The sequence below is a fragment of the Heterodontus francisci genome, chromosome 13 (assembly GCF_036365525.1).
Source record: "Heterodontus francisci isolate sHetFra1 chromosome 13, sHetFra1.hap1, whole genome shotgun sequence".
Taxonomy (NCBI): domain Eukaryota; kingdom Metazoa; phylum Chordata; class Chondrichthyes; order Heterodontiformes; family Heterodontidae; genus Heterodontus; species Heterodontus francisci.
This window is the reverse complement of record NC_090383.1, coordinates 19252238-19268030: the sequence shown is the minus strand read 5'-3', so window position 1 is coordinate 19268030 and position 15793 is coordinate 19252238. Positions and strand designations below refer to the sequence as shown.

Below are 15793 nucleotides of genomic sequence, written 5' to 3'. Positions count from 1 at the left end.
TGATGACATCATAGAGACTCTCACTGCGCAGACTCAGAGTTCCCCTCCTTGACGTTCCAGACTCCAAGCTCAGGTAGGTTTTTTTACTTTTAACACTTACCAGCAATACTTACTTTGTGCGTCCAACTCGGACCTGACCAGAGTCTGGAAGCCGGACCAGGAAGAGCGACCCGACCCAAACCCGACACATGTCGTCGGGTCCCGTCAGGTTCGGGTCGGGTAGCAGGCCTTTAATAGCAATACCTCCTCCACCGATGAGGATGTGGAGGGGCCAGCTAACCAGGTGTTGCAAGATGATAGGATCCCTTGGACCACAGGCAAGGTGCAATGAGATACATGCAAAGGAGGCTTGGAATCCCGAATACAGAGCTGTTTCCTGTGACCTTTTTACCCTAGATTATCTTTTTAACTCTTACGAGTGCTTCTACGATGGGCTACCTCTGCACTGGAAGCTGAGGTGAAGGCAGGCTACTGATCGTGCTGCCCTGTGGCTTGGGATGACTTTGGTGGGTGTCCTCTGGCTGCTCGAGACCTGCAGGGTTCCTGAATACTGAGGGGATCCTGCACAGGTGCAGGACCCACCTCTTTTGGTGTGGCTTCTTGAGGCGATAGTGTCACTGACTGAGGAACTGAGGAGCCGCTACCCACACCAGGAGCTTCCTGAGAGGAGCCCGCAGAAGCAGAAGACAGCCTCTCCTCCTTCCTTACAAGGCACACTTGTATCTCCCTGCTAACCTGAAAAGGATGAGGACCTGGTGGAGAATCCAGGCACCTCATTCCCCCTTTGCTTTGCCACTGCTGCATTGAGCTCAAGCACAAGGCGATGGCATGCAGATCTGCACACATCTCCAGCATCCACTGAGTGGTCTGCTGGATCAGGCTTTCCATGAGGTTTGCCAATCTCTCCATGGAGGAAGCCATGTACACACATGCCAGAGACATGTCAGCACTCTTGGCCTGGATGCACTCCTCCGTCGTCCACACAAGGATGAGCATTGCCTCTGGAACACCCAACAGATGTTTCTTCACTGCAGCTGCCGCAGTTCCTTTCTGGCAGCTGACTCCAAAAGCACATTATCCTGGGGCTCACATTGGGCCTGTCCTCCCACAGTCCTCTGACTCTCAGTGGCCTCGGCTGGCACAGCCTTCGGCAGCTGCTCGGGTTAGTCTGTTGTGCTCACCAGCTTGTGACACTGAATCTACTTGCGAATGCATAGCCACCGATGTGAGTGTATCTGTGCTGGTGGAGGGTGCGGGGGGCTGATGTGACGCTGCACCCTCGGAAGTGTACAGCTGGCCCCTGGTTTCTGGAACTCTGTGTCTCAGCTTGACCTGGACCTGCGTGAGAGAACATAAATATTTAAGAGTTAAGTGCTTCCCATTTCCTCATCTCAACTATGTTTGCTGTGGCACTCCATGTGTCCAACATTGGTCACATGAGCACTATGCCTCATGTGTGCCAGATGCACCCTCTACTCACCAAACAGCACCAGCAGCCATTGCTGGCTGGCTCTTTATATATACACACTTGAATACAATTAACTAATTAAAACCCAACACCTGTTACCCTATTATCTTGAACCACCAGGTATTTATCATCCATTAACAGAACTTCAGATTCTTAACATCCCTGACCCCTTGTCATCAAACACACCCTCTCGTGTTGCAACATGCAAGCCCCAAAAGAAAAAGAGGGTGACGTACTCACCTTGGCAGACCGGATTAGGTCATTGACGTGCTTGCGGCACTATATTCAGGTTCGGGGGCGGGGGTGATGGTGATGACCCCTTGACTGCAGAACGTCTCTGCCATCTCGGTGCAGGCTTGCTTAGTTAAACAGGGCCCTCTCCTCCTCCCGTCCCTGGAGAAGAGGACCTCCCGCTTTGTCCTTGCAGCCAGGAGAAGCTGCACGGAGGCATCATTGAACTGTGGAGCCACTCGGGGTCTTCATTCTGCCATTTGTGGTTTAGCCGTCAGGCCAGCTGCTTGGTTGGTTGGAGGCTGCAGTCAAGAGCAGCAGCAGCACCTAGCTGGTTGAGGCTTCAGTCAAGGGAAGAACTCCTTTGTTTAGGCAGCAGTGAATGCAGGGCTGGCAGCCCTTTAAATATGGCGCTAGCACCTGCTGTGGCATCATCTGACGCTGTCCTCACCACCTGACTTTCTGCCTTGGGCCCTGAATTGGACGAGCTCCATGCCTCGCGTTACTTAACTGGCTGGCCGCTGTGAGATCACATGCGGCCGGCTGCTTAACGACCAAGCATAAATGGCACCTGCTTCCCGTGCCTCATCTGTGACCTTCACCCTGAACACAAAATTCAGCCCAATATTTGCTCCTTTTGAGATAAAGGCCAGCCTTTCCAGTGACTTTATGATATCAGTCTTATTTGGTTTATATGGGTTGAACAAAATAATATGGCAATAGTAATGAATGGGGAATAACACATGCAGCACAACTTTGCCATCCAGTGAAACCTCACTGAGGAATAGTTGGAGGAGGAGGCCCATATGCTTAGTTACCCCAAGGGCAATGCAGGACTTGCTTTGACCTGGAAGAGATTCCCAGTTAAACACCTTTGCGGACAGCAATAGACACACCCTAGGTTCTCCTAAGTGGCGGACCTGCCCATTAATAAGAATTGTGTGCACAAGGGCACTGTGTTGTGGTCTGACATTGCCCACTGCACTACATAGGCTACCACAATTGTAACATTTTTGAACTTTTATAGATAAGGCTCAGGAAGGATTTTATTTGAATTTATGATTTTGATATAATTTCAGATTTAGTTTCCAAAGAGATAACACAAGCCATTTAGTGTGTGGATTAGGATGGTTTCTGAGTGGGGCCTGGGGTGGAACAGGCATCTCTGACATCAGTTTGATTACTTCCAAATGCTAGATTAGCTATGAAACAATGAGAGCTCTTGGTTGGTTGGCATCTTTCCATCCACGAAAGATGATGGACACGCAGCAAACAATCCATTTAGTTGGCGTGTCTTCTCTTGGTGCATCCTTTTTGATGGCTGTGACGGCCAATCCTTGAGAAGTAGGTTCTGCCACGAGTGCTGCATGTGAAAATTGCCAACTGATGCTTTTGTTGTTTTTGTTGTTGTTTTTGATGATGTCGCCTGTTGCCAAGTTGCTGTTGCAACTGGTCATCGTGGTAGTGCACACCAGTCCACAGGATGTGTTGCCATTTCCCTCTTTTGCCAGCTAGTGACTCCCAAGTGTGATGGTCGACATTTAGTGCCTTCATGTCACGCTTCCAAGCATCCTTGAAGCAAAGCTTTGGGTGCCCCACTGGTTGTCAGGCCCAGCCAGCCTGTGGGCTTAGCTTAACAGACATAAAGGTGGCACCATAGAGGCGGTCCTTGAGTATGCGACCGTCTTCCATCCTGCGGACTAGTTCGATCAACCGAAGTCGATTAGTGCCAGCACACAGCCTTTGACCGGGCTGCCACATTTGTGATTTTGTCCTGCCAGGATATACCCATAATGTGCCGCAGACAGCGAAGATGGAAATTATTGAGCTTCTTTTCCTGGTAGCTGTAAGTCACCCATGTTTCACAGCCATTCAGCAAGGTGCTGAGAACACAGGCCTTATAAAACATCAGCTTGGTCCTAAGGGTCAGCTTGGAGTTATCCCATGCATTAAAGGACTGGATTAAGTACCTCGCGCCATTATCATGGAATGCTTTTGATTCAGTATATCTTGCTGTGGGCTTAGCTGAACAGACATAAAGGTGGCACAAACTTCCACACTAAGGGGGTAATTCTGATTGGCAGCTCAGTGAACCAAACCTTTTCACCAGAGTTGGAAGGTCAGAAGATATCGTTGTCTCTCTCTCTCTCTGGAAAGGCAGTCTGAAAGTGTGAGAGATTTGGCGGGGGTGGGGGGGGGGGGTAATTTTTAATCCCACCTCCCACAACCATTCCTCCCTCCCTCCTAATTTCCAGTCTGACTCCCACCCCCTTGATCTCTCTCAGTCCTCCCTTCCTCCAGATTGGCGATCCGACATCCCCCTACCCCTCCAGCAACAGCACCCGATCCTCTCCAGTTGCCAGGGACCATCACTAATGTTCCCCAGCTGCGGCTGTCTATTGCTGGCCTTTCCTCCTGGCAGCCGGCAGGCCGCCCTGTCAAGCTGGTTGGCTGCCAGGCAGTAAAGAGAGTAAAAAAATTATAATGATGTCCTGCAGTTAAATTGGGCAGGAGCTGCATTTATTTCTGGGATCTTCAGGTTTCTCTTCCCTGCTGTCTCAGCACCCTGTGATAAATATCGGGGCCAGAGAATCTCGAGTCAGTCAGAGAGTGGGATGGAAGGGCGGGGTGCCGTGGTGATGGGCTTCACTCAAGAAGCCCTACAGTTGCAATGTATGCCACAGAGAGAGCTGTTTTGCAGAACTGCACAGCTTGGGTCATGGACTTCTGCAGTGTTTGACCTTGCAAGATCATTCCCAACAAACCCAAGAGACTGCAGATAACCTCATGCTTAGAAGATAACCATCTTTTAAATGAGGTACAAAACCCTGACCAGCAGAAACCTATATGTGCAAACAGTACATTTTCCAAAACAATGTCATGTTTTTTCAGTCTGGGCCATGCAATTCCTTCAAACTATCACTGACTTTGGTGAGATGTCAGATATGTAATGAAGCCAGATACTACCTGGGAGGGTTTCAACAAACTTGACAGGGGTGTGGGAACCAGGAAGAAATATCAGAGAGGAATACCAAGAAGAACAGAATTCTGGGAGAGATATATATCATTAGAGTAATGGATAGTAAGTTATTAGGTGGGGTCAGAGTAAGGGAGAAAGTAATAAAGTCTGAATCAGGGTTAATGGGCATGTATGTGAATGCACAGAGTGTTGTTAATAAGATTGGTGAGTTACAGGTGCAGATTGCCATGTGGAAATATGATGTTGTGTGGCTATAACAGAGACCTGATTCAAAGAAGGGCAGGATTGGATGTTAAATATTCATGGATACAAGGTGTTCAGGAAAGATAGAAAAGGAAGAAAAGAGGGAGGAGTGGCAGTATTGAATCAGGAGAGCATTGCAGTGCTGGAGAGAGAATATCCTTGAGGGCTCAGGGACGGAATCTATTTGGCTAGAGCTAAGGAACAAAAAAGGTGCAATTACATTGTTCAGTGTAGTCTATAGGCCACCAACAAGTGGAAATGATGAAGAGGAACAAATGTGCAAGGAAATTACAGAGAGATGCAAGAATTATAGAGTAGTTATAATCGGGGACTGGGATAGTTGTACATAAGAACATAAGAAATAGGAGCAGGAGTATGCCACTCAGCCCTCCGAGCCCGCTCCACCATTCAGTGACATCATGGCTGATCTTCTACTTCAACGCTATTTCCTGTACTATCCCCGTAACTTTTGACGTTTTTAATATGTAGAAATCTATCGATCTCAGTCTTGAACATACACAATGACTGAGCCTCCACTGTCCTCTCGGGCAGAGAATTCCAAAGATTCACCATCTTCTGCGAGAAAAAATTCCTCCTTATCTCAGTCCTAAATGGCCTGCCCCTTATTCTGAGACTGTGTCCCCTGGTTTTAGACTCCCCAGTCAAGGGAAGCATCCTGCATCAACCCTGTAAGAATTTTGTATGCTTGAATGAGATCACCTCTCATTCTTCTAAACTCCAGAGAATAAAGGCCCAGTCTATTTAATCTTCCCTCTTAGGACAATCCCTCCATCCCGGGAATTAGTTTGGTGAACCTTTGTTGCACTCCCTCTATGGCAAGTATATCTTTCCTTAGGTAAGGAGACCAAAACTGCACACAACACTCCAGGTGCTGTCTCACCAAGGCTCTATATAATTGCAGTAGGACATCTTTACTCGTATACTCAAATCCTCTTGTAATAAAGGTCAATATACCATTTGCCTTCTTAATTGCTTTCTGTACCTGCATGTTAGCTTTCAGTGACTCACGAACAAAGACAGCCAAGTCCCTTTGAAGTTCAACACTTCCCAGTCTCACCGTTTAAGAAATACTCTCGAGTTCTGTTTTTCCTACCAAAGTGGATAACCTCACATTCTCCACATTGTATTCCATCTGCCAAATTTTTGCACACTTGCTTAGCCTCTCCAAATTCCTTTGCAGCGTCTTTGCATCCTCCTCACAACTCACACTTCCACCTAGTTCTGTGCCATCTGCAAACTTGGAAATATTGTATTTAGTTCCCACATCCAAATCATTGATATAGATTGTGAATAGCTGGGGCCCAATCACTGATCCTTGCGGTACTCCACTAGTCACAGCCTGCCAATCCGAAAATGACCCATTTATTCCTACTCTCTGTTTACTGTCTGTTAACCAGTTCTCAATCCATGTGTCGTGTAAAGGACGGAGAGATGCAACAGCTCCTAGAGTGTGTTCAGAAAAATTTTCTACAGCCGTATGTTTCCATTCAAATGAGAGGGGAGGCACTGCTGAACTTGTTTCTTGGGAATGAGCTGGGCCAAGTGGATCAAATATCAATGTTAGAACAGTTAGGGGACAGTGATCATTGTATCATAAGGTTTAGGTTGGTTATGGAAAAGAACAAAGAACAATCTAGAGTAAGAATAATTAACTGGGGGAAGACCATCTTCAGTGGGGTAAGAATGGATCTGGGTCGAATAAATTGGAATCAAGGGTTGGCAGGAAAAACGGTACTGAACAATGGGCTACCTTGAGGGGGCAAGGTAGGACAAATAAATCCAGAGCTCCCTGGATGACAAAAGTGATAGAGATGAAGAATAGATGAAAAAATGTGCTTATGACAGTTGTCAGGTAGATAATACAATGGAGAACCAGGCTCACTACAGAAGGTTCAGAGGGGAAGTGAAAAAACAAATAACAGAAGCAAAGAGAGAGTATGAAAAGAGACTGGCAGCTAACATAAAAGGGAATCCCAAAGTCTTCTATAGGCATATAAATAGTAAAAGGGTGGTAAAAGGTGGAGTAGGGCCAATTAACGACCAAAAGGGAGATTTACGCTTGGATGCAGGGGGAATAACTGAGGTATTAAATGAATACTTTGCATCTGTCTTTACCAAGGAAGAAGATGCAACCCGGGCCACAGTGAAAGAGGAGGTAATTAATACACTAGAAGGATTTAAAATTGATAAGGATGGGCTATCAGATAGGCTGTCTATACTTAAAGTTGATAAAGTAGCAGGGCTGGATGCGATGCATCCAAGGATACTGAGGGAAGTGAGAGTGGAAATTGCAGAGGCACTGGCCATAACTTTGCAGTCTTCCTTAGACTCAGGGGTGGTGCCAGAGGACTGGATATTTGCAAGTGTTACACCTTTTTTCAAAAAAGGGTGTAAAAGCTCAGCAACTACAGGCCTGTCAGTTTAACTTCGGTGGTGGGGAAACTTATAGAAACAATAATTCGGGACAAACTAATAGTCATATGGACAAATGTGGGTTAATGATGGAAAACCAGCGTGGAAATTTTAAGGGAAAATCATGTTTAACTAACTTCTGGAGTTTTTTGAAGAGGTAACAGAGGGTTGATGAGGGAAATGCTGTTGATATGGTGTACATGGACTTCCAAAAGGCATTTAAAACAGTGCCACACAACAGACTTGTGAGCAAAATTATAGCTTATGGAATAAAAGGGACAGTAGCAACATGGATACGAAATTGGCTGAGTGACAGGAAACAGAGAGTAGCGGTTAATGGATGTTCTTCGGGCTAGAGGTGTGCAAAGGAAACCCAACGCGAGCCCTAATTCCAGACCCGGAAGTCCGACCTGAACCCGACACATGTCGTCAGGACCTGTTAGGGTCAGGTCGGGTGGCAGGACTTTACATCAGTACATGGGTAAAGGCCTGCTATCCGACGGCATGTGTCGGGATTGGGTTGGTCGGGTCGGGCTTCCGGGTCCAGCATTCAGACTTGGGTCGGGTTTCCTTTGCACACCTCTACTTGGGGCTGGAGGAAGGTTTGTAGTGGAGTTCCCCAGGGATCAATGTTGGGATCCTTGCTGTTCCAGATATATATGAATGATCTAGACCTTGTTGTACAGGGCACAATTTCAGAATTTGCAGATGATACGAAACTTGGAACAATTGTGAACTGTGTGGAGGACTGTGTAGAATTTCAAAAGGACATAGACAAGTTGGTGGAATGGGCGGACAAGTGGCAGATGAAGTTCAATGCGGAGAAATGTGAAATGATTAATTTTGGTAGGAAGAACATGGAACGATATTATTACATAAAGGGTACAACAAGGCTACACTGCCTGTGAGTGTGGTGGAGGCAACTTCAATCGAGGCATTCAAAAGACTGTTATCTGAAAAGGAAGAATGAGCAGGGTTATGGGGGAGACGATGGGAGAATGGCATTAAGTGATTTGCTCATTCAGAGCTGGTGCAGACACAATGGGCCGAATGGCTTCCTTCTGCACTGTAACAATTTTGTGATTCTGTTTGATGCATTTTCCTTCTTAGGTCGGGGAGTTGTACAAAGAGAACACCAGGAAAAATTTCCAGATTAGAAGCCTTGAGGAGACTATCAGTGCCCATGACATGGAGTCGAAGGCTAGCCGGGAAACTATCATGAGACTCGTGTCGGAGTTGGGAAGGGAACAGAAAGCTGTCGCCTCCAATGTGCAGGAATTGGACACCCTCCGTAAGGTATGGAGAAGATGAGTGACTTTGTCTAATTAATTAGACTGAATAATAAGATGTTTGTAAAATCATAATTGGAAAATGAGAGCTGGATCTTGTGCTTGGCCTGACATTGGGTTCCATGGCTAGGGTGGTGGTGGGGGAGAGGCTGGTGAATTGGAGCGGCAGCGGCCGCAATGGAACCCGACACCGGGATTGCCAAGCCTGATCTTCCCGGGGGTAGGGAAGCTCCACGGTGGTATCACTGCCGCTTTGCGACATAACCCTAAGCTTAAATATTTAAAATACCTCTCTGCCTAAATTTCAGTGTCATACACCGTGATCTTACCATCTGTTCCCGATCTTGAGCTCGATGTGTGGCATTCACGCGCCTTCACTTTCCCGTCCATGAGAAGCTGGTGCCACCGAGGATGGGAAGGGATCAACTCTGCATTCTGTGTATAGATGGGGGGAGGGGTGAACTCTGCATTCTGTGTATAGATGGGGGGTGAAGGGGTCAACTCTGCATTCTTTGTAAAGATGGGGGGAGTGGGCAACTCTGCATTCTTTGTATAGATGGGGTAACGTTCAACACTGCATTCTTTGTATAGATTGGGGGTGAAGGGGTCAACTTTGCATTCTTTGTATAGATGGGGGAGAGGTCAACTCTGCATTCTGTGTATAGATGGGGGAGTATTCAACTCTGCATTCTTTGTATGGATTGGGGGTGAAGGGGTCAACTCTGCATTCTTTGTAAAGATGGGGGGAGGGGACAACTCTGCATTCTTTGTATAGGTGGGGGGGAGGGGTCAACCGTACATCCTGTGTTTAGATGGGCGGGGGGGTGAAGGGGTCAACTCTGCATTCTTTGTATAGATGGGGGGAAAGGGGTCATCTCTGCATTCTGTGTGTAGATGGGGGGAAAGGGGTCATCTCTGCATTCTGTGTTTCGATGGGGGAGTGGTCAACTTTGCATTCTGTGTATAGATGGGGGGGGTCAGCTCTGCATTTGCTGTATAGATAGGGGGGAGGGGTCAACTCTGCATTCTGTGTATAGATGGGGGGAAAGGGGTCAACTCTGCATTCTGTGTACAGATGGGGGGAGGGGTAAATTTTGCATTTTGTGTGTAGATGGGGATGAAGGGGTCAACTCCAGTCTTTGTTTTGATGGGGTGAAGGGGTCAACTCCATTCTTTGTATAGATGGGGGTGAAGTGCTCAACTCTGCATTCTTTGTATAGATGGGGGAGGGGTCAACTCTGCATTCTGTGTATAGATGGGGGAGGGGTCAACTCTGCATTCTGTGTATAGATGGGGGAGGGGTCAACTCTGCATTCTTTGTGTAGATGGGGGTTAAGGGGTCAACTCTGCATTCTGTGTATAGATGGGGGAGGGGTCAACTCTGCATTCTTTGTATTGATGGGGGAGGGGTCAACTCTGCATTCTGTATATAGATGGGGGAAAGGGTCAACTTTGCATTCTTTGTATAGGTGGTGGGAAAGGGGTCAAATCTGCATTCTGTGTATAGATGGGGGAACATTCAACTGCATTCTTTGTATAGATGGGGGAGGGGTCAACTCTGCATTCTGTGTATAGATTGGGGATGAAGGGGTCAACACTGCATTCTTTGTAGAGATGGGGGAGGGGTCAACACTGCATTCTTTGTACAGATGGGGGAGGGGTCAACTCTGCATTTTTTGTATAGGTGGGGTGGAGGGGTCAACTCCGCATCCTGTGTATAGATGGGGGTGAAGCGCTCAACTCTGCATTCTTTGTGTAGTTGGGGTGAAGGGGTCAACTCTGCATTCTTTGTATAGATGGGGGAGGGGTCAACTCTGCATTCTGTGTATAGGTGGGGGAGGGGTCAACTCTGCATTCTTTGTATAGGTGGGAAGAGGGGTCAACTCTGCATTCTTTGTATAGACGGGGGAGGGGTCAACTCTGCATTCTTTGTATAGGTGGGGTGGAGGGGTCAACTCTGCATCCTGTGTATAGATGGGGGAGGGGTCAACTCTGCATTCTTTGTATAGGTGGGAAGAGGGGTCAACTCTGCATTCTTTGTATAGACGGGGGAGGGGTCAACTCTGCATTCTTTGTATAGGTGGGGAGAGGGGTCAACTCTGCATTCTTTCTATAGACGGGGGAGGGATCAACTCTGCATTCTTTGTATAGATGGGGGCAAAGGGGTCAACTCTGCATTCTTTGTATAGATGGGGGGAAAGGGGTCAACTCTGCATTCTGTGTTTAGATGGGGGAACGTTCAACTCTGCATTCTTTGTATAGATTGGGGGTGAAAGGGTCAACTCTGCATTCTTTCTATAGATGGGGGAGGGGTCAACTCTGCATTCTGAGTATAGATTGGGGATGAAGGGGTCAACACTGCATTCTTTGTATAGATGGGGGAGGGGTCAACACTGTATTCTTTGTATAGATGGGGGAGGGGTCAACTCTGCATTTTTTGTATAGGTGGGGTGGAGGGGTCAACTCTGCATCCTGTGTATAGATGGGGGAGGGGTCAACTCTGCATTCTTTGTATAGGTGGGAAGAGGGGTCAACTCTGCATTCTTTGTATAGACGGGGGAGGGGTCAACTCTGCATTCTTTGTATAGATGGTGGCAAGGGGGTCAACTCTGCATTCTTTGTATAGATGGGGGAACGTTCAACTCTGCATTCTTTGTATAGACGGGGGAGGGGTCAACTTTGCATTCTTTGTATAGGTGGGGAGAGGGGTCAACTCTGCATTCTGTGTATAGATGGGGGAGGGGTCAACTCTGCATTCTGTATATAGATGGGGGAGGGGTCAACTCTGCATTCTGTGTATAGATGGGGGGGTGAAAGGGTCAACTCTGCATTCTTTCTATAGATGGGGGAGGGATCAACTCTGCATTCTTTCTATAGATGGGGGAGGGGTCAACTCTGCATTCTGAGTATAGATTGGGGATGAAGGGGTCAACACTGCATTCTTTGTATAGATGGGGGAGGGGTCAACACTGCATTCTTTGTATAGGTGGGGTGGAGGGGTCAACTCTGCATCCTGTGTATAGATGGGGGAGGGGTCAACTCTGCATTCTTTCTATAGATGGGGGAGGGGTCAACTCTGCATTCTGAGTATAGATTGGGGATGAAGGGGTCAACACTGCATTCTTTGTATAGATGGGGGAGGGGTCAACACTGCATTCTTTGTGTAGATGGGGGAGGGGTCAACTCTGCATTCTTTGTATAGGTGGGAAGAGGGGTCAACTCTGCATTCTTTGTATAGACGGGGGAGGGGTCAACTCTGCATTCTTTGTATAGGTGGGGAGAGGGGTCAACTCTGCATTCTGTGTATAGATGGGGGAGGGGTCAACTCTGCATTCTGTGTATAGATGGGGGAGGGGGTCAACTCTGCATTCTGTGTATAGATGGGGGAGGGGTCAACTCTGCATTCTGTGTATAGATGGGGGAGGGGGTCAACTCTGCATTCTGTGTTTCGATGGGGGAGTGGTCAACTTTGCATTCTGTGTATAGATGGGGGGGGTCAGCTCTGCATTTGCTGTATAGATAGGGGGGAGGGGTCAACTCTGCATTCTGTGTATAGATGGGGGGAAAGGGGTCAACTCTGCATTCTGTGTACAGATGGGGGGAGGGGTAAATTTTGCATTTTGTGTGTAGATGGGGATGAAGGGGTCAACTCCAGTCTTTGTTTTGATGGGGTGAAGGGGTCAACTCCATTCTTTGTATAGATGGGGGTGAAGTGCTCAACTCTGCATTCTTTGTATAGATGGGGGAGGGGTCAACTCTGCATTCTGTGTATAGATGGGGGAGGGGTCAACTCTGCATTCTGTGTATAGATGGGGGAGGGGTCAACTCTGCATTCTTTGTGTAGATGGGGGTTAAGGGGTCAACTCTGCATTCTGTGTATAGATGGGGGAGGGGTCAACTCTGCATTCTTTGTATTGATGGGGGAGGGGTCAACTCTGCATTCTGTATATAGATGGGGGAAAGGGTCAACTTTGCATTCTTTGTATAGGTGGTGGGAAAGGGGTCAAATCTGCATTCTGTGTATAGATGGGGGAACATTCAACTGCATTCTTTGTATAGATGGGGGAGGGGTCAACTCTGCATTCTGTGTATAGATTGGGGATGAAGGGGTCAACACTGCATTCTTTGTAGAGATGGGGGAGGGGTCAACACTGCATTCTTTGTACAGATGGGGGAGGGGTCAACTCTGCATTTTTTGTATAGGTGGGGTGGAGGGGTCAACTCCGCATCCTGTGTATAGATGGGGGTGAAGCGCTCAACTCTGCATTCTTTGTGTAGTTGGGGTGAAGGGGTCAGCTCTGCATTCTTTGTATAGATGGGGGAGGGGTCAACTCTGCATTCTGTGTATAGGTGGGGGAGGGGTCAACTCTGCATTCTTTGTATAGGTGGGAAGAGGGGTCAACTCTGCATTCTTTGTATAGACGGGGGAGGGGTCAACTCTGCATTCTTTGTATAGGTGGGGTGGAGGGGTCAACTCTGCATCCTGTGTATAGATGGGGGAGGGGTCAACTCTGCATTCTTTGTATAGGTGGGAAGAGGAGTCAACTCTGCATTCTTTGTATAGACGGGGGAGGGGTCAACTCTGCATTCTTTGTATAGGTGGGGAGAGGGGTCAACTCTGCATTCTTTCTATAGACGGGGGAGGGATCAACTCTGCATTCTTTGTATAGATGGGGGCAAAGGGGTCAACTCTGCATTCTTTGTATAGATGGGGGGAAAGGGGTCAACTCTGCATTCTGTGTTTAGATGGGGGAACGTTCAACTCTGCATTCTTTGTATAGATTGGGGGTGAAAGGGTCAACTCTGCATTCTTTCTATAGATGGGGGAGGGGTCAACTCTGCATTCTGAGTATAGATTGGGGATGAAGGGGTCAACACTGCATTCTTTGTATAGATGGGGGAGGGGTCAACACTGTATTCTTTGTATAGATGGGGGAGGGGTCAACTCTGCATTTTTTGTATAGGTGGGGTGGAGGGGTCAACTCTGCATCCTGTGTATAGATGGGGGAGGGGTCAACTCTGCATTCTTTGTATAGGTGGGAAGAGGGGTCAACTCTGCATTCTTTGTATAGACGGGGGAGGGGGTCAACTCTGCATTCTTTGTATAGATGGTGGCAAGGGGGTCAACTCTGCATTCTTTGTATAGATGGGGGAACGTTCAACTCTGCATTCTTTGTATAGACGGGGGAGGGGTCAACTTTGCATTCTTTGTATAGGTGGGGAGAGGGGTCAACTCTGCATTCTGTGTATAGATGGGGGAGGGGTCAACTCTGCATTCTGTATATAGATGGGGGAGGGGTCAACTCTGCATTCTGTGTATAGATGGGGGGGTGAAAGGGTCAACTCTGCATTCTTTCTATAGATGGGGGAGGGATCAACTCTGCATTCTTTGTATAGGTGGGAAGAGGGGTCAACTCTGCATTCTTTGTATAGACGGGGGAGGGGTCAACTCTGCATTCTTTGTATAGATGGTGGCAAGGGGGTCAACTCTGCATTCTTTGTATAGATGGGGGAACGTTCAACTCTGCATTCTTTGTATAGACGGGGGAGGGGTCAACTTTGCATTCTTTGTATAGGTGGGGAGAGGGGTCAACTCTGCATTCTGTGTATAGATGGGGGAGGGGTCAACTCTGCATTCTGTATATAGATGGGGGAGGGGTCAACTCTGCATTCTGTGTATAGATGGGGGGGTGAAAGGGTCAACTCTGCATTCTTTCTATAGATGGGGGAGGGATCAACTCTGCATTCTTTCTATAGATGGGGGAGGGGTCAACTCTGCATTCTGAGTATAGATTGGGGATGAAGGGGTCAACACTGCATTCTTTGTATAGATGGGGGAGGGGTCAACACTGCATTCTTTGTATAGGTGGGGTGGAGGGGTCAACTCTGCATCCTGTGTATAGATGGGGGAGGGGTCAACTCTGCATTCTTTCTATAGATGGGGGAGGGGTCAACTCTGCATTCTGAGTATAGATTGGGGATGAAGGGGTCAACACTGCATTCTTTGTATAGATGGGGGAGGGGTCAACACTGCATTCTTTGTGTAGATGGGGGAGGGGTCAACTCTGCATTCTTTGTATAGGTGGGAAGAGGGGTCAACTCTGCATTCTTTGTATAGACGGGGGAGGGGTCAACTCTGCATTCTTTGTATAGGTGGGGAGAGGGGTCAACTCTGCATTCTGTGTATAGATGGGGGAGGGGTCAACTCTGCATTCTGTGTATAGATGGGGGAGGGGGTCAACTCTGCATTCTGTGTATAGATGGGGGAGGGGTCAACTCTGCATTCTGTGTATAGATGGGGGAGGGGGTCAACTCTGCATTCTGTGTTTCGATGGGGGAGTGGTCAACTTTGCATTCTGTGTATAGATGGGGGGGGTCAGCTCTGCATTTGCTGTATAGATAGGGGGGAGGGGTCAACTCTGCATTCTGTGTATAGATGGGGGGAAAGGGGTCAACTCTGCATTCTGTGTACAGATGGGGGGAGGGGTAAATTTTGCATTTTGTGTGTAGATGGGGATGAAGGGGTCAACTCCAGTCTTTGTTTTGATGGGGTGAAGGGGTCAACTCCATTCTTTGTATAGATGGGGGTGAAGTGCTCAACTCTGCATTCTTTGTATAGATGGGGGAGGGGTCAACTCTGCATTCTGTGTATAGATGGGGGAGGGGTCAACTCTGCATTCTGTGTATAGATGGGGGAGGGGTCAACTCTGCATTCTTTGTGTAGATGGGGGTTAAGGGGTCAACTCTGCATTCTGTGTATAGATGGGGGAGGGGTCAACTCTGCATTCTTTGTATTGATGGGGGAGGGGTCAACTCTGCATTCTGTATATAGATGGGGGAAAGGGTCAACTTTGCATTCTTTGTATAGGTGGTGGGAAAGGGGTCAAATCTGCATTCTGTGTATAGATGGGGGAACATTCAACTGCATTCTTTGTATAGATGGGGGAGGGGTCAACTCTGCATTCTGTGTATAGATTGGGGATGAAGGGGTCAACACTGCATTCTTTGTAGAGATGGGGGAGGGGTCAACACTGCATTCTTTGTACAGATGGGGGAGGGGTCAACTCTGCATTTTTTGTATAGGTGGGGTGGAGGGGTCAACTCCGCATCCTGTGTATAGATGGGGGTGAAGCGCTCAACTCTGCATTC

At 47.8% G+C, this 15793-nt stretch overlaps 1 protein-coding gene across 2 annotated transcripts in view; it reads left to right on the top strand.

The window, feature by feature from the left end:
* The window catches only part of ccdc170 (coiled-coil domain containing 170), a 98261-nt gene that overhangs the window by 37354 nt on the left and 45114 nt on the right, over window positions 1-15793 (top strand). For both annotated transcript variants that reach the window (XM_068044452.1, XM_068044453.1), the window contains exon 7: window positions 8466-8651. In XM_068044452.1, coding sequence (XP_067900553.1) covers window positions 8466-8651 — 186 coding nt within the window. The remainder of the gene's footprint in view (window positions 1-8465; window positions 8652-15793) is intronic.